Source organism: Oncorhynchus kisutch, linkage group LG8, assembly GCF_002021735.2.
Source record: "Oncorhynchus kisutch isolate 150728-3 linkage group LG8, Okis_V2, whole genome shotgun sequence".
In the NCBI taxonomy this organism is placed as follows: domain Eukaryota; kingdom Metazoa; phylum Chordata; class Actinopteri; order Salmoniformes; family Salmonidae; genus Oncorhynchus; species Oncorhynchus kisutch.
In genome coordinates, this window is record NC_034181.2 from 26,715,809 (window position 1) to 26,735,050 (window position 19,242).

General features: G+C 41.8%; 1 protein-coding gene across 3 annotated transcripts in view; it reads left to right on the top strand.

Moving 5' to 3' along the window:
- Positions 1 to 19,242, top strand: part of ssh1a (slingshot protein phosphatase 1a) — a 68,579-nt gene that overhangs the window by 25,271 nt on the left and 24,066 nt on the right. Inside the window, exon 1 of one of the 3 annotated variants that reach the window (XM_031829983.1) lies at positions 14,864 to 15,679. The exons of the other annotated variants lie outside the window; for them this stretch is intronic. Within the exon in view, the coding sequence (XP_031685843.1) occupies positions 15,582 to 15,679 (98 nt within the window). The 5' untranslated portion in view covers positions 14,864 to 15,581. Of the gene's footprint in view, positions 1 to 14,863; positions 15,680 to 19,242 lie in introns of those variants that run through there. 3 annotated transcript variants of the gene reach the window in all.

Genomic DNA, 19,242 nt, shown 5'->3' on the forward strand with positions numbered 1-19,242 from the left:
TGGGACCAAGACATTACATGTTGCGTTTTATATTTTTGTTCAGTATAATTTAGAACCAAAGTGTAATGATGAGTTTGTTATGCATATTTATCAGCTTTGGCGTTTAATAATTTGACCGTGTGACTTGCAGGTTGATACCATTCTCTTTTAGATTTTACTTTGTTAAAATAAGCTTTTACAGGACTGTTTTATTTACTGTAACTCTTTTACTCATTTAATCTATTTTAGTGTTGCAGTAGACCTTTTAGAAAAAACATATCCTTGACTATATCCAAGTTAATGAGCAGGAAACAAATGATGCCAGTCAGCCTGCACAGCCGCCCCATCAAAAGTATTTCACACATAATAAGAGTTAGCCTGTTGTCAATTTCCTCTTGTCTATCAGTTTTCAAATTGTACTTGAAGAGATGGGCGTGTTTTGTTATTGACAGATGCAGGGAAAGGAGCATCACTTTTTCAAATCCTCTTTCAGATTCATATGCAGGTAACACATGTAGATTACTATATAATATCAAAAATATAATATTCTGCAGTTTCTATGACGCTTTGTCAATTAACTTTCGAAATTCAAGAGGTGCAGCTCTATTTCCAAATGTAACTTTTCCCAAGAATATCCGTGCTGTGTCACGGCCTCACTGCAGTGCATGGGCAGTTCCTCCTGCAGGCAGAGGAGGGGTGTTAGTGATTGGAGTCACCTGGGCTCAGGGTATTTAAACTGCTTCACTAATCACTCTTGTCTCTCTCTCTCTGCTCCTCCAGGTATGATCCTGTTTGTTTGTTCCTTTGTAGTTTTACTTTGTTTTCACTCAGTCATATTCACACACACAGATTCATGCATCCCTGCACTTTACATACACCCTACATTATGACACTTTCACACATTCCTTTTTCTTTGTTTAAAGTTAATAGTTTTGGTTTGCAATAAAGAACCTTTTTGATTGTTCTATGCCTGTTGTTCGTGTCCCCTCATTTTTGCCACAGGCTATGAGTATTTTAGTTTACTTTAACATTTTGTCATCGTTGGTTAAGGTTTTGTCTAGATTGTCTTTGTCTTATTATTGATATGTTTGCTTATTTGATTGTTTTGTAGTTAACTTGGGTTAGTTTAGTTCAGATTGCCAAATTTATTTTTTAGGGGATGTTTTGGTTGGGCCAATATTGTTGAAGAGAGCGTTGAGAGCCATGTGTTCTTTTGGTTTAGTTAGCTTGGTAGCTAAATTTGGTTAGCAATTCACTCTGGGTTTTTCTGGGTTTTGTTCAGGTGAGAGTCCTCTCCTGTTCAGGCTTATCAGCGAGTGTCAATAGGAGGCTCGTGGTGTTTTTGTTGTATTCATTCTGCACGTGTACACTCGCACGGCAGCATTGCTCTGGCTACTAAGCAAAATCTTGTGACATAATTAACTTAATTTTAATATGCTATTCTGTCGTCAATGGCTGAATAGGCGATAGAAACTGATAATAGTGCATGTGATTTCAATGCACTGAATGATGAGGAGGGTGAATGAAGAGTGTGATTTGATTTGAATGGTGAAGGTGAAGATGATGATTTGAATTTAGAACAATAGTGTAATGGTGGGAATTGTGGGTGGTATAATTATTTTATTATGGAAGGCTGGAAATTGTATATCGTTCCCCCCTCATAGTCGAATCCCACACTGAGTACAACATACAATGTGTATATTTCACAATGGCAAACCAAACGAATGGACGCACTGACAGCATTGCAAATGCTGCAGAATTTCGACAAGTTGGAGTTGGATCAGATATTGAGCTTGAAATCGATGTTGAGTCTTAATCTGATTCTTTTTACAACTCTCTTTATTGGCATTTTCTTTCAGTTACAATAAACAATGTTTGAAATACATTACATTGCACATGTTTTTATACATTCGATATACCATGGGAATATGCTTTTTAAATGAGGTAGGAATGTATTCGCCCATACGAAAATATAAAATGCTTTACCTCTCTGGGATATGTGGGACGGTAGCGTCCCACCTCGCCAACCACCAGTGAAATCGCAGGGCGCCAAATTCAAAACAACAAAAATCTAATTATTAAAATTCCTCAAGCATGCAAGTATTTTACACAATTTTTTAAAGATAACATTTTTGTTAATCCAGCCACAGTGTCTGATTTCAAAAATGCTTTACAGCGAAAGCACAACAAACAATTATGTTAGGTCACCACCAACTCACAGAAAAACAGCAATTTTTCCAGCCAAAGAGAGGAGTCACAAAAAGCACAAATGGAGATAAAATTAATCACTAACCTTTGATGATCTTCATCTGATGAAACTCATAGGACTTCATTTCTTCGATAAAGTACATATGTATATAAAAAAAATCTCATTTTAGATTGGCGCGTTACGTTCAGTAGTTCTAAAACATGCGGTGATTGTACAGAGAGCCACATCTATTTACAGACATACTCATTATAAATGTTGACATGGAATTAGAGATATACTTCTCAATGTGTCATAGCACATTACATTGCACATGTTTTTATACATTCGATATACCATTGGAACGTGCTTTTTAAATGATGTGGGAATGTATTCGATTTTTGTCAGATTTCAAAAAAACTTTACGGAAAAAGCAAACCATGCAATAATCGCAGTACAGCGTTCAGCCAACAAAGCAGCCAAAAAGATATCCGCCATATTGGTTATTCAACGTTAGTTATAAATATTCACTTACCTTTTGATGATCTTCATCAGAATGCACTCCCATGAATCCCAGTTCCACAATAAATGTTTGTTTTGTTCGATAATGTCCGTAATTTATGTCCAAATAGCTTCTTTTGTTAGGGTGTTTGGTAAACAAATCCAAAAGCGCGTTCAGGTCAAGCCGAAAGTCGGATGAAAAGTTTTTTTTAAAAACATCTTCCCATGTGTCATCAGTAAACTCATCACCAAGATCTTGTTCCCATAAAGTTTTAATAGCTGGAAATGAAGATTGTAAAGAGTACATTTGATTATGGCTATAAGAAATAATACCTTTTACTGTTGGATGGTGTGAAAAGTGCATCAGTGGGAGGGCCCACAGGAAGAGTGGGGAATTGAGGTCATGTCACGGACAAGCTGCACATTTGTAGATATCTAAAGAAATGACTATTCGGAAGATGGAATTTACCTGAGTTGTAGGAACTATGCGAACATGCTGTCAATATACAAATCATTGAATGATTTGATGCCAAGGCTGAACCACATGAAGGTCTATCTACTAGGGATGGATGGAAAATGTGATTTTTGAGCAGAGGGCCTTTTAATGAATACGTTTGCAAACCAAAGTGACATCTAAACTGGTTCCAGATCTTGAGTCGTTTTAACTAAAATATTTTTGGTATAACTTGAAGTAGTAGAATCGATAGGGGAATGTAACAAAGCAGCCAGTGTGGATGGCGTACATGAGGAAGATTTTATCTTCAACCATGCTGGAATGAGATGTGGGGTACCTGCATGAATCCAGTACTGGATTACATTGAAGTCGGCAGCCCTATAATATAACTGGAAATTAGGTAAGGCTATACCCCATAAGGGTTTAGGATTTAGCAGGAACACCTTGAGGATCCTTGGGTTTTTTTGTGTGAAATGACCCCATCGACTTTGCAGAAAAAATATTTGGGAATTAAAATATGTTTACATTGAAAAGGGTAGGATAATTTAGGAAGGGTATTCATTCTTAATCAAATTAATACAACCTGCTAATGATAAGGGGAGTAGTGACCATCGTTCAAAATCTTTCTTCACCTTACGGAGAGGAGGAGAGGAGTAAAATTTGGCCTAAAAAGGTTTTCAAATGTGTCTGTGACATGTACCCCCAAGTATGTACATTTGTTGAGAACTAGTCTGAAAGGCAATGTGTGTAATGGATATTTACAAACTGTCACATTTAGAGGGAAAAGCTTGCTCTTATTCAGATTGAATTTGTAACCAGAGACTAGGCCAAATGCATTAAGAACAGATAGCACAATGGGTAAGGATATATCAGGGTTTGAAATATGGAGAAGCAGGTCATCGGTATAAAGTGAGACCCTCTGTTCGATGTTACCTCTGAACCCTCCCGTTTTATGCGAGTTGGATCTAAATGCAATTGAAAGGGGCTTGATGAAAAAACATTGGACACCCCTGTTTCTGAAGAGAGGGAAATAGGCTGAGTGGATGTTATTTGTTCTGACAGATGCAATTGAAGAAGTGTATAGTAACTTGATCCAAGCAATTCATTTTTCTATCAATTGTTGGGACAGTTAAAGTATTAAAAAATCTATCAAGAGCAGAGGGGTCAGCAGATTTTTCCGAAGTGTATAAATACCCATTTGAAGCCCTTAAAACCTCTTTGGGCAAGGGGGCAGTATTTTGACATCCGGATGAAAAGCATGCCCAAAGTAAACTGCCTGTTACTCAGGCCCAGAAGCTAGGATATGCATATAATTGGTAGATTTGGATAGAAAACACTCAGGTTTCTAAAACTGTAAAAAAAATAATGCCTGCGAGTATAACAGAACTAATATGGCAGGCGAATCCGAGGACAAACCATCCAAAAAAAAACAAATATTCAGCCTACCACTGTTTTCAATGGCTGTCATGTTTATGAGGCGAAATCCTCCCAGATTGCAGTTCCTAGGGCTTCCACTAGATGTCAACAGTCTTTTTAGAGTTTCAGGCTTGTTTTTGGAAAAATTTACTAGAACTTGTCGTTTTTGTAAGTGGCTCCCATTTTGGCTGTAGTGTTTTCATGCGTGTGGATGAGAGCCCGTTCTTTGTTGTTTATCTCTGGTAAAGACAATAACGATTCTCCGTCTTAAATTTCATTGTTTATTTACGTATTAGGGTAGCTGAGGTTTGATTATAAACGTTGTTTGACTTGTTTGGGGAAGTTTATTGGTAACGTTTGGGATAAATTTTGTATGCATTTTGAAGGAGGGAAACCGGTGGATTATTTAATGAAACGCACCAGCTAAACTGAGTTTTTGGGGTTATAAAGAAGGACTGATGTAGCTGGGAACTTTTGGAGTGCCAACAGAAGAAGATCTTCAAAGGTAAGGCTTTTATTATATTGTTATTTCTGACTTTCGTGGCGCACCTGCCTGGTTGAAAAATGTTTTTCATGCTTTTGTATGCAGGGCGATGTCCTCAAATAATCGCATGGTGTGTTTTTGCCGTAAAGCCTTTTTGAAATCAGGCACTGCAGCTGGATTAACAAGATGTACCTTTATTGTGATGTATGACACTTGTAGTTTTGTCATTTAAATTTAATTGTCATTATTACAAATACATTAAAATTACAAATAAAATGTAAACAAATCGGCCGATTTTAATCGGCATCTGCTTTTTTTGGGCCTCCAATAATCGGTATCAGCGTTGAAAAATCATAATCGGTCGTCCTCTAAAATATATAAATATATATATATTAGAGGACGACCAATTATGATTTAGATTATAAACGTTGTTTGACTTGTTACTATTACTAGACGACTATTACTTGGCACTATTGGTAAACTGTGCTTACAAAGTGACAACAGGGTGTTAAATCAAATCAAAGTTTACAGTGATACTTACAGGATCTAACCAATAGTACGAAAAAAATTTATGTGTGGGTGGGTGGATCAAGAAATTAAACAACAGTAAAAAGACATTCGAAAATAAGAGTAGCAAGGCTATATACAGACACCGGTAAGTCAGGCTTATTGAGGTAGTATGTACGTGTAGGTAGGGTTAAAGTGACTGCATATATGATGAACCGAGAGTAGCAGTTGTGTAAAAAGAGGGGTTGGGGGGAGGAACACAATGCAAATCGTCCGGGTAACCATTTGGTTGCCTGTTCAGGAGTCTTATGGCTTGGGGGTAAAAACTGTTGAGAAGCCTTTCTGTCCTAGACTTGGCACTCTGGTACCGCTTGCCATGCGGTAGTAGAGAGAACAGTCTATGGCTGGTGTCTTTTGACAATTTTTAAGGCCTTCCTCTGACACCGCCCGGTGTAGAGGTCCTGGATGACAGGGAGGTTTGCCCCAGTGATGCACTGGGCAATACGCTGTCTCGTTGCCCCAGTGATGCACTGGGCAATACGCTGTCTCGTTGTTGTCAGTGATCAGGCCTACCTCTATCATCTGCAAACGTAATGATGGTGTTGGAGTTGTGCCTGGCCATGCAGTCATGGGTGAACAGGGAGTACAGGAGGGGACTGAGCACGCACCCCTGGGGAGCTCCAGTGCTGAGGATCTGGTTGGCAGATGTGTTGCTACCTACCCTCACCACCTGGGGGCGGCCCATCAGGATGTCCAGGATTCAGTTGCAGAGGGAGGTGTTTAGTCTCAGGTTCCTTAGCTTAGTGATGAGCTTTGACGGTACTATGGTGTTGAACGCTGAGCTGTAGTCAATGAATAGCATTCCCACATAGGTGTTCCTTTTGTCCAGGTGGGAAAGGGCAGTGTGGAGTGCAATAGAGATTGCATCATCTGTGGATCTGTTTGTGTGGTATGTAAATTGAAGTGGGTCTAGGATTTCTGGGATAATGGTGTTGATGTGAGCCATTACCAGCCTTTCAAAACACTTCATGGCTACGGACGTGAGTGCTACGGATCTGTAGTCATTTAGGCAGGTTGCCTTTATGTTCTTGGGCACAGGGACTATGGTAGTCTGTTTGAAACATGTTGGTATTACAGACTCAATCAGGGACATGTTGAAAATGTCAGTGAAGACACCTGCCAGTTGGTCAGCACATGCCCGGAGCACACGTCCTGGTAATCCATCTGGCCCCGCAGCCTTGTGTATGTTGACCTGTTTTAAGGTCTTACTCACGTCGGCTACAGAGAGCATGATCACACAGTCGTCCGGAACAGCTGATGCTCTCGTGCATGCCTCAGTGTTGCTTGCCTTGAAGCGATTTAGCTCGTCTGGTATGCTCGTGTCACTGGGCAGCTCGCGGCTGTGCTTCCCTTTGTAGTCTGTAATAGTTTGTAAGCCCTACAAATATCGTGAAAAAATACCACCTAATAGAATAATTTGTTAGGAGACCGTAAAACGGCAGCCATCTCCTCCGGCGCCATCTCTAACATTGGAAGCATGACCGCTTATGGCCGCAACAAAACAAAGGGGATCCTGTTCCACAATCCTACACAGAAAACAATGTCAAAATAATTATATGAAGAGGCTTACTTTTCCAGACAATAATTATGAAAATGTACATAATGCTAAAAATAAATATATACACTACCATTCAAAAGTTTGGTGTCACTTAGAAATGTCCTCGTTTTAAAGAAAAGCAAACATTTTTGTCCATTAAAATAACATAAAATTGATCAGAAATACAGTGCAGGCATTGTTAATGTTGTAAATGACAATTGTAGCTGGAAACGGCTGATTTTTAATGGAATATCTACACAAGCTTACAGAGGCTCATTATCAGCAACCATCTCTCCTTTGTTCCAATGGCACGTTGTTATCTAAATCCTTAAAGTTTATCATTTTAAAACGCTAATTGATCATTAGAAAACCTTTTTGCAATTATGTTAGCCCAGCTGAAAACTGTTGTTCTGATTTAAAGAAGCAATACAACTGGCCTTCTTTAGACTAGTTGAGTATCTGGAGCATCAGCATTTGTGGGTTCGATTATAGGCTCAAAATGTACAGAAACAAATAACTTTCTTCTGAAACTCCTCAGTCTCTTCTTCTTGTTCTGAGAAATGAAGGCTATTCCATGCGAGAAATTGCCAAGAAACTGAAGATCTCGTACAATGCTGTGTACTACTCCCTTCACAGAACAGCGCAAACTGGTAGTAATCAGAATAGAAAGAGTGGGAGGCCCAGTTGCACAACTGAGCAAGAGGACAAGTACATTTGTGTCTCGTTTAAGAAACAGACGCCTCGCAAGTCCTCAACTGGCAGCTTCATTAAATAGTACTCACAAGACACCAGTCTCAACCTCAACAGTGAAGAGGCAACTCTGGGATGCTGGCCTTCTAGGCAAAGTTGCAAAGAAAAGTCATATCTCAGACTGGCCAATACAATTTAAGATTAAGATGGGCAAAAGAACACAGACACTGGACAGAGGACCTCTGCCTAGAAGGCCAGCATCCCGGAGTCGCCACTTCACTGTTGACATTGAGACTGGTGTTTTACAGGTACTTTTTCCTATTTTGTTCCCTTACAACCTGGAATTTAAAAAATATTTTATGGTGGTTTGTATCATTTAATTTACACAACATGCCTTCCACTTTGAAGATGCAAAATCATTTATTTTGTGAAACAAAGAAGCGAAGACAAAAAACTACTTGAACGTGCATAACTATTCACCCCCCCCTTCAAAGTCAGTACTTTGTAGAGCCACCCTTTGCAGCAATTACAGCTGCAAGTCTCTTGGGGTATGAGCTTGGCACATCTAGCCACTGGGATCTTTGCCCAAGGCAAAACTGCTCCAGCTCCTTTAATTTAATGGGTTCTTCTGGCGTACTGCAATATTTGTCATACCATAGATTCTCAATTGGATTGAGGTCTGGAACTTGACTAGGCCATTCCAAGACATTTAAATGTTCCCCTAAAACCACTCGAGTGCTGTTTTAGCAGTGTGCTTAGGGTCATTGTCTTGCTGGAAGGTGTACCTCCGTCCCAGTCTCAAATCTCTGGAAGACTGAAACAGGTTTCCCTCAAGAATTTCCCTGTATTTAGCTCCATCCTTCAATTCTGACCAGTTTCCCAGTCCCTGCTGAGGAAAAACAGCAGGGACTGCTGACGTTCTCGGGGTGATGTGAGTTGTTGGGTTTGCGCCAGACATAGCTTCTTCCTTGATGGCCAAAAAGATACATTTTAGTCTCATCTGAACAGAGTACCTTCTTCCATATGTTTAGGGAGTCTTCCACATGCCTTTTGGCAAACGCCAAACGTGTTTGCTTATTTTTTTTGCTGGCCACTCTTCCGTAAAGCCTAGCTCTGTGGCGTGTACGGCTTAAAGTGGTAACATGGACAGATACTCCAATTTCCGCTGTGGAGCTTTGCAGCTCCTTCAGGGTTATCTTTGGTCTCTTTGTTGCCCCTCTGATTAATGCCCTCTGCCTGGTCTGTGTGTTTTGGTGGGCGGCCCTCTCTTGGCAGGTTTGTTGAGGTCCCATATTCTTTCCATTTAATTTTAATTTTTTATTTAATGGTGCTCCGTTGAATGTTCAAAGTTTCTGATATTTTTTTATAACCCATCCCTGATCTGTACTTCTCCACAACTTTGTCCCTGACCTGTTTGGAAAGCTCCTCGGTCCTCGGTGCCCATTGCTTAGTGGTGTTGCAGACTCTGGGGCCTTTCAGAACAGGTGTGTGTGTGTATGTATACACTGCTCAAAAAATAAAGGGAACACTAAAATAACACATCCTAGATCTGAATGAATGAAATATTCTTATTAAATACTTTTTTCTTTACATGGTTGAATGTGCTGACAACAAAATCACACAATTATCAATGGAAAGCAAATTTATCAACCTATGGAGGTCTGGATTTGGAGTCACACTCAAAATTAAAGTGGAAAACCACACTACAGGCTGATCCAACTTTGATGTAATGTCCTTAAAACAAGTCAAAATGAGGCTCAGTAGTGTGTGTGGCCTCCACGTGCCTGTATGACCTCTCTACAACGCCTGGGCATGCTCCTGATGAAGTGGCGGATGGTCTCCTGAGGGATCTCCTCCCAGACCTGGACTAAAGCATCCGCCAACTCCTGGACAGTCTGTGGTACAACGTGGCGTTGGTGGATGGAACGAGACATGATGTCCCAGATGTGCTCAATTGGATTCAGGTCTGGGGAACGGGTGGGCCAGTCCATAGCATCAATGCCTTCCTCTTGCAGGAACTGCTGACACACTCCAGCCACATGAGGTCTAGCATTGTCTTGCATTAGGAGGAACCCAGGGCCAACCGCAGCAGCATATGGTCTCACAAGGGGTCTGAGGATCTCATCTCGGTACCTAATGGCAGTCAGGCTACCTCTGGCGAGCACATGGAGGGCTGTGCGGCCCCCCAAAGAAATGCCACCCCACACCATGACTGACCCACCGCCAAACCGGTCATGCTGGAGGATGTTGCAGGCAGCAGAACGTTCTCCACGGCGTCTCCAGACTCTGTCACGTCTGTCACGTGCTCAGTGTGAACCTGCTTTCATCTGTGAAGAGCACAGGGCACCAGTGGCGAATTTGCCAATCTTGGTGTTCTCTGGCAAATGCCAAACGTCCTGCACGGTGTTGGGCTGTAAGCACAACCCCCACCTGTGGACGTCGGGCCCTCATACCACCCTCATGGAGTCTGTTTCTGACTGTTTGAGCAGACACATGCACATTTGTGGCCTGCTGGAGGTCATTTTGCAGGGCTCTGGCAGTGCTCCTCCATGCACAAAGGCGGAGGTACCGGTCCTGCTGCTGGGTTGTTGCCCTCCTACGGCCTCCTCCACGTCTCCTGATGTACTGGCTTGTCTCCTGGTAGCGCCTCCATGCTCTGGACACTATGCTGACAGACACAGCAAACCTTCTTGCCACAGCTCACATTGATGTCCCATCCTGGATGAGCTGCATTACATGAGCCACTTGTGTGGGTTGTAGACTCCGTCTCATGCTACCACCAGAGTGAAAGCACCGCCAGCATTCAAAAGTGACCAAAACATCAGCCAGGAAGCATAAGAACTGAGAAGTGGTCTGTGGTCACCACCTGCAGAACCACTCCTTTATTGGCGGTGTCTTGCTAATATCTATAATTTCCACTTGTTGTCTATTCCATTTGCACAACAGCATGTGAAATTTATTGTCAATCGGTGTTGCTTCCTAAGTGGACAGTTTGATTTCACAGAAGTGTGATTGACTTGGAGTTACATTGTGTTTAAGTGTTCCCTTTATTTTTTTGAGCAGTGTATATACTGAGATCATGTGACACTTAGATTGCACACAGGTGGACTTTATTTAACTAATTATGTGACTTCTCAAGGTAATTGGTTGCACCAGATCTTATTTAGGGGCTTCATAGCAAAGCGGGTGAATACATATGCACGCACTACATTTCTGTTGTTATTTTTTTCACTTCACCAATTTGGACTATTTTGTGTATATCCTTTACATGAAATCCGAATAAAAATCCATATAAATTGCAGGTTGTAATGCAACAAAATAGGAAAAACGCCAAGGGGGATGAATACTTTTTCAAGGCAATGTAGGTCTCTTTTGAGTCCATCCAAAGCGTCTGTGAACTTCCTCAAACTCCAACCTTATGCAATAGCTAGCCAGCCCTGAGAAGAGGCTTTTCTTCCATTGTGCTGGTGGGTGCAGAAAGCTCTGGGTCCATGAATAACCCGCGTAGCGACTCCCCCTCTGGAGAGTCTCTGTGTGGAGAGTCCCCTTCAGAGTAATCCATTAAACCATGCAAACACCTGGTGATTCAGAGGATAAGATTACTGGCAGGCTGTGCTTGGTTCAGACCGGTCCAAGTGATCTATCTGGCAGTAAGAGTAATTCTGTTAATGCCCAGTCACATGGACTAGGCCTCCCTCTGCTACCAAAGCTGACCTCACTAGGTTAATCCACTGTTCCTGGCAATATTGATCACATATAGTTTTGAAGGAGTTTTCCACCTAGAGATCAGTTGACTTGCTAGTAGCCTGTTGTTTAGGTATCACAGAGCTCTTTCTGTTGACAAGGAGATGGTGTTTTCTGTGTCCTAGACAAAGGCAGGAGTTCTATGTCAGCAAATCCTCTCAAATTAGTTGAATGACGTGTGTGTGTTAGAGAAAATAGGAGTGACTTGACATAAATCTGAAGACTATTATTTATCTAATTACCTAACTGTTTAATTGTTACCCAATTTAAATTAATCGTATAAGAATTCAATCATTATGATCTGGGGCACCACAAGCTGTTCTTTTAAAGAGTTAAACTCAAAGGTCTACCTTTTCACATCTATAAACAGTTAACTTATTAATCATAAACTTATATCATATCTTTCTGAACAGTCAACCTCATTGCATCTGCAAAAACTTGAGCCTTCAACACCACACATTGGTTTAATTATTTATTTTCTAGCTAATCAAATGCTAACACAGAATAAACATACACACTTAATATGTTAACAGGTCCCTAGCGGAATGACACAACATGCCTGCTTGTTACAAAAGAGATGGCGGGGTGGCAGAGAGGGACAGAGACATTTAACATTGGTACATTTAGAAACCACTTTCACTTACAGTAATCATATACAGTGGGGAGAACAAGTATTTGATACACTGCTGATTTTGCAGGTTTTCCTACTTACAAAGCATGTAGAGGTCTGTAATTTTTATCATAGGTACACTTCAACTGTGATAGACGGAATCTAAAACAAAAATCCAGAAAATCACAAAATCCATACAGACCTTCTCCAGATCATTCAGGTTTCGGGGCTGTAGCTGGGCAATACAGACTTTCAGCTCCCTCCAAACATTCTATTGGGTTCAGGTCTGGAGACTGGCTAGGCCACTCCAGGACCTTGAGATGCTTCTTACGGAGCCACCCCTTAGTTGCCCTGGCTGTGTGTTTCGGGTCGTTGTCATGCTGGAAGACTCAGCCACGACCCATCTTCAATGCTCTTACTGAGGGAAGGAGGTTGTTGGCCAAGATCTCGCGATACATGGCCCCATCCATCCTCTCCTCTACGGTGCAGTCGTCCTGTCCCCTTTGCAGAAAAGCATCCCCAAAGAATGATGTTTTAATCCATGACGGCGTAGGGTGTGTAGTGTGTTACTAATGGTTTTCTTTGAGACTGTGGTCCCAGCTCTCTTCAGGTCATTGACCAGGTCCTGCTGTGTAGTTCTGGGCTGATCCCTTACCTTCCTCATGATCATTGATGCCCCACAAGGTGAGATCTTGCATGGAGCCCCAGACCGAGGGTGATTGACCGTCATCTTGAACTTCTTCCATTTTCTAATAATTGCGCCAACAGTTGTTGCCTTCTCACCAAGCTGCTTGCCTATTGTCCTGTAACCCATCGCAGCCTTGTGCAGGTCTACAATTTTATCCCTGATGTCATTACACAGCTTTCTGGTCTTGGCCATTGTGGAGAGGTTGGAGTCTGTTTGATTGAGTGTGTGGACAGTCATCTTTTATACAGGTAACGAGTTCAAACAGGTGCAGTTAATACAGGTAATGAGTGGAGAACAGGAGGGCTTCTTAAAGAGGTCTGTGAGAGCCGGAATTCTTACTGGTTGGTAGGTGATCAAATACTTATTTCATGCAATAAAATGCTAATTAATTACTTAAAAATCATACAATGTGATTTTCTGGATTTTTGTTTTAGATTCCGTCTCTCACAAACCTGTTAGTGTACCTATGATAAAAATTACAGACCTCTACATGTTTTGTAAGTAGGAAAACCTGCAAAATCGGCAGTGTATCAAATACTTGTTCTCCCCACTGTACTTTGCACACGAACCGCCTCCATCTGAGTAAGAAATCATGAATGTATTTACGTGAAATTTCTGGGGTCGCAGTGTATCTCTCTCGGAACGAGGCTGCCTTGGAAAGGGGGTTGGGTCTTTTCGCGGCACGCTTATAAGGCTCTGATTGTCCAAACGGGTTCTTTGAAGATATGCTAGTTAGCCATGTCGATGGTTCCCAGTGGGGTCATGAGACTACCGTATTACGATGGTTTGAACAGAGTAGTAGAATGGTCTCAATTAAATTCGCTTTTCAAGATTCTTTACCGGGGACAACTAATCAGCCGTACCAGTGATTGTCTTAGAGGTGAGTTTATCGTCTCTACCTCGTGTTGAGATTCAACGTTCAGACCACTTTAAACGTGCAGTTGCAGCTTAACGCTTTGCTGGTCTAGAATGTTAATTTCTTAACCGAATATTTTATACAGTTTATTCGAAAGGGGTGGTTCCGTCAGGCTGACACGCTCTCTGACTGCACTCAGGGGCGTGACTTGTCACTTGTACAAAGTTATGTAAAACATTTCTTAGTTCTTCAAATCACATCCCTCTCTTAACAAAAACACTCAATTTTTCATATTACATGTACATCACATAGGATGGAAACTTTGTACATGTAGTGGGTATACTTTTCAAGTTACAGTATTTATTTTATAGCATTTTTAATCACAAAATAACAAACAATTTAACATTAGTGTTCTCTAGATCGCCTCTGACCATTCCCCACATTCTATGTCAGGAATATTGTGCCAGTATTCGCTTTTGAACGTTAGAGTTTCGGCGGGAAAAAGGATCTTGAAGTAAAGGACATTCCTTTGGTGAATATTGGAGAGGGAGACCTGAATCTTCTCCACTTAATTTACAACAGGACGTGAGCTGTTAATCCCCACTAGTCACTTTCTCCTCCCTTCTGTTGGCGAGTGGGGGTCTGAGTGAAGTTATTCATTGCAAACCTGATCTATTTGGATTCACGTGGACAGTCATGACTTGAGTCTACCTCACAAAATAACATGGACCTAATACCTACTCAACTCTTTCTAATGTTCTCCCTTCCTAACCCGCCCCAGACACACACATTACCATATGTGACACGAGTGTGGAGTGACTGACAGTAACACTGGTCTGTGTGGGACAGATGGAAGTGGAAGTGAGTGACAGGCAGCAGTGGCCAGTCTTAAAGGAGAGAGATGGGCTGGTCCCTCCCCTGAGGTTAATGAGATTTGGGCAGAGCTATGTACCAGGCTCACTGCCCTCCCTGTCCATGCTTGGCCCATGTGAGGAGCTCCCTGGCAGCGCTTCCTGGGAGTCAGTTGACTTGTTGGGTGGCATGCAGCCTCTGACCCCTGCTAGCTAAGGAGATCAAGACATCCATTCTGAATTGTTGGCCGAAGTCCCTCTGTTTCCTTTTGTCTTTTGCAATTGAACAAGTAGCTTTGCTGGTCCCAGAGAAGGGAAGAAAGAAAGCCATTCTCTGATGTCTTGGAGAGCAGTTTTCTGTTGGACAGCAGTATAAGATCCTGATTAGGACCTTATTTTCCCCTGCTGAAGTGGAAACCTGTTGTTGCTCTGCAGCTGAGAACTAGGACATACACATTGTTTGGTTGACTTCTTACAATTGATTCAGGATGGAAAATGATTTAATGCTGGGGAAGAACTCATGCTGAGAAAAGAAGGTCCAGCATCTGAAATCCTCTGGATTCGTAACACTTCCGGCTATACAGTGTCTGTGAGTTTGTGTGTGAGAGAGGGGGAGGAGGTTGAATTGTGTGTGAGTCCCTGGGGGAGGGGAGGTAGGACACAGCCCTCTGCCTCAAGCTGCGGTTGGACACTGCGCTGCAGCAAGTCCTCTCAGGCAGGAGCACTCGGACTTCTTCTTCTTCACTGCTTTACTCAAACAGAGGGACTGGGGGAAAAGTAGGCTATAGATAAATGGAGAGGGAAGGAGGTGTGCCACTACAGCGCAGCAGAAGGCAGCCGCCTACCTACATCACACAGATAAGACCGGGCTAAGTAACTGTCAGTCTGTCACCCAGGGATTGGGTCAGGACCTGAAGATCTCTCTCTTTACATTTCTTTACTCCGACTCTTGGATCCAAAGAAGAGGGCTGTAGACGGGTCAGGGAAGAGGCTAGATTTCTCTCCGGCTGGTCAACAGAATGCATCTGGTGTTGGAGTCCTCTCAGGAGGCTGCACTGGAGATGCTGCCCTATTTTGTGGAGAACGCCGTGCTGACCCAGACCGAGATATGCCGCATGTGAGTTTAGTAGAGTGCTGCAAAGTTCTCTCATAGGTAAATGGAGTGTGTGATCTACAAGAATAGAAATGCTGTTAGATTTCTTAATTTAGCATGTGTGGTTCTTAGACAGTAGTGCGCCCAGTGCTGCTCAGTTGTGTAGAATGGGAGGATGTGTGTGACAGATAATACTCAGTGGTGTACAAATGCAATAGGAGGGCTACTGGAATGTTATTGTGTACTATGTCCTTTTTGGAACAATACCTGCAAACTTTTTCTGTGTAAAATGTCCTAGCCTAGCTACTGGCTTGACATTTCCATAGCTCAACAGAAGTGTAATCATGTGTCCGATCCAGTGTTAATTTCGTTAACAGAAATTGAGTAAAATATTCATCAAACACCTATTTTTCAGTGGCAATTGACGAGACTGTAACTGACTAAATTGACCTAGAAAAAAAATTAACTAAACCAAAGTGCTATTTCATTTCAATTAACTAAGATGAGTCAAAATGATCTCTGTGGCTTAAATCTGACCAAGTGGACTGGACAAGAATTTTGGGAGAGATTGAGAGTTTTTCAGTGAGGAGCACAATTAATATTAGCAGCACAGATGCGCAGCGCAGTTCCGTTCAGCAGTGGGAAGGATGCGTCACACCCGGAAAACACAGCCTACATCAACTGGTGAGCTGTAGGGAGGGAGCAAGCAATGAGTGTAGGTAGACAGGTTCTGCTCCGGCTCCGATTATACACACCGTGCAGATGACACTCTTGCATCACTTTAGCTAATCAGACACCACCAACCTTCTAGTACCTACACAAGCTGCTTTACGAAGTAAAAACGGCATTAAGTTTAATAGTAAAAGTCTTGCTGTTTTTTTCTCTCCCCTGAGTAGGCTATAGAAAAGTAGTCTCTTTGAATTTCTAGTCTCGATCAACCCTCCTACTTTTTCCACTGCATTTCATATACAGGTCCTGTAGATACATTTCCATCTTTTCCTCAGAAAAAACGGTTTGATTCTAGCCTGTAGGCTACCGTTAAAAAGACATGACCCATACCGGTGCTACGTTATTTATTTCTATTGTACAATGGCGCGGTGCATTTTACATTCATAAAGCATATCGCGGGCCGTTCTAAAACAAGGCTACTCGTGGACTGGACCGTTAATCATTTGTTTAGGCTACATCTTTTTCAGTAATGTTGCATCATTTGCTAGCTATAGCTTTACAACTTGAGGCACATTCAACACAACGCAATGTTTTGGAACGTTCAGATAGAAATATGCAATGTAGAACAAACATGCCTCTTACATGTTGAATAAGGAATAAAGTCTGCCCTATTCATGGAATTTCTATCTGCAATGTTTGAGAATTTTTCATCTCAATGTGGCCATGGTAACATTACCAGTAGCCTATATGCAAACATTTGGTGGCACAGAAAGAGGGGAAAAGGGATAGAAGACAATTTATTGACTAAATTCCTCTTGCCACTACGCTTTATCTGACTGGGTAAATAACTTATTTTTTTTCTTTCTTTAAAAAAAAGTTGATGTGAACCCAGTGACTTAGACTTGAACACATGGACCAGGACTCGAGCACTGGGACTCAGACTTAAGCCATAGGGACTTGTGACTTGGTGAGCACAGGAGACTTGGGACTCGAGGTTTAGTGACTCGACTACATCATTGTGCAAAACAGTCATAAGCCCCCATTCTACTTTTGGACATCAATGTGGCTTTGGCGTCTGTGGAACGTTCATAACAGTGGCAATGACTTGACTGTGTGATGGAGGTGTGCAACCCATACTACTTTGCCAATAGCCTACTTTGTGGCACCATCTTGTGATTGTTCTCTCGCTCTCTCTGCACTTGTTTGTCTTGTATGTAATGTGCTGTATCTATCTGTATGCTGAATTTGGAATTTACATTTACATGTTTTATTTAACTAGGCAGATAAAATAATAATTCTTATATAATGTATTGTTATCTTTCATATTTCTGCTGTTGGGAAGAGAATAGGATGTTATAGGATGCAGAAAAATGTTGGTAGGACAAGGCTATGTATGTTTTGTGCACATGGAAGATTTTATGTTTATAAGTTAATGAGGCAATACAAATGTGAATTGACTAAAATGAAAGGGCTTTTAGTTGACTAAAATGTCCCACTGTTTTAGTAATTTTGACAATAACTAGACAATCATTATTCAAATTACAAAAATGTGACTAAATGTGAGAGCACTCAAAAAAAAATGTAGCCTAAATTAACACGGGTCCGATCAAGTTCATGCACATTACAAGCCTGATACTAATAGTAGTCATACATTTGAGATTGTATGAATTCTGCTCATTCAGAATCAAGAGCCTGTCTTTCCTATCCTAGAAGAATAGGTACTCCAAGGGATCATTGAGGCTATTTGGCAAGTCTCTTTGTCACTGTCTTTGTTTGCTGTGATAACAGATATATTTTTAGCCCTGGTTTTAGTGGAGAAGCTGATAGCAGGGTGCCGGAGGCTCGGAGACACCAGGGCAGAGGCTAGTTAATTAGACTGTCTGAGTGTGGTTTATGGTGGTGGACGTAGGGCTGGTAATTTACATGACAGGAGAGAAAGATTCACGCTCAACACATCCTCCGGTTTCTCACTGTGGTTTCTCACTGTGTTTTATGGTGCAGCCTATTTCAATTGATCATACAGAAGTGTACAGCATTTGGAAAGTATTCAGACCCCTTTTCCCACATTTTGTTTCGTTGCAGCCTTATTCTAAAATGGATCAAAACCCCATAATGACAAAGCGAAAACAGGTTTCGACTTTATTTTGAAAATGTATTAAAAATAAAAACCAAAACCTTATTTACATCATTATTCAGACTATTTGGTATTTTATTAGGATCCCCATTAGCTGTTGCAAAAGCAGCAGCTACTCTTCCTGGGGTCCACACCAAACATGAAACATAATACAGAACATCAATAGACACGAACAGCTCAAGGACAGAACTACATACACTTTGCTATGAAACTCTAAATTGAGCTCAGGTGCATCCTGTTTCCATTGATCATCCTTGAAGTTTCAACAACTTGGAGTCCACCAGTGGTAAATTCAATTGAGTGGACATGATTTGGAAAGGCACACGCCTGTCTATATAAGGTCCCACAGTTGACAGTGCATGTCAGAGCAAAAACCAAGCCATGAGGCCGAAGGAATTGTCCGTAGGGCTCCGAGACAGGATTGTGTCGAGGCACAGATCTGATGAAGGGTACCAAAACATTTCTGCAACGTTGAAGGTTCACAAGAACCAAGTGAAACACAATCTTAAATGGAAGATGGTCAGAGAGGTGACCAAGAACCCGATGGTCACTAATAGAGTAGCTCTAGAGTTCCTCTGTGGAGATGGGAGAACCTTCCAGAAGGATAACAATCTCTGCAGCACCACCAATCAGGCCTTTATGGTAGAGTGGACAGACGGAAGCCACTTCTCAGTAAAAGGCACATGACAACCCGCTTGGAGTATGCCAAAAGTCACCTAAAGGACTCGGACTCTGTCGGCGCCGATTACTTCCGGCGCCGACAGAGATGGCCGCCTCGCTTCGC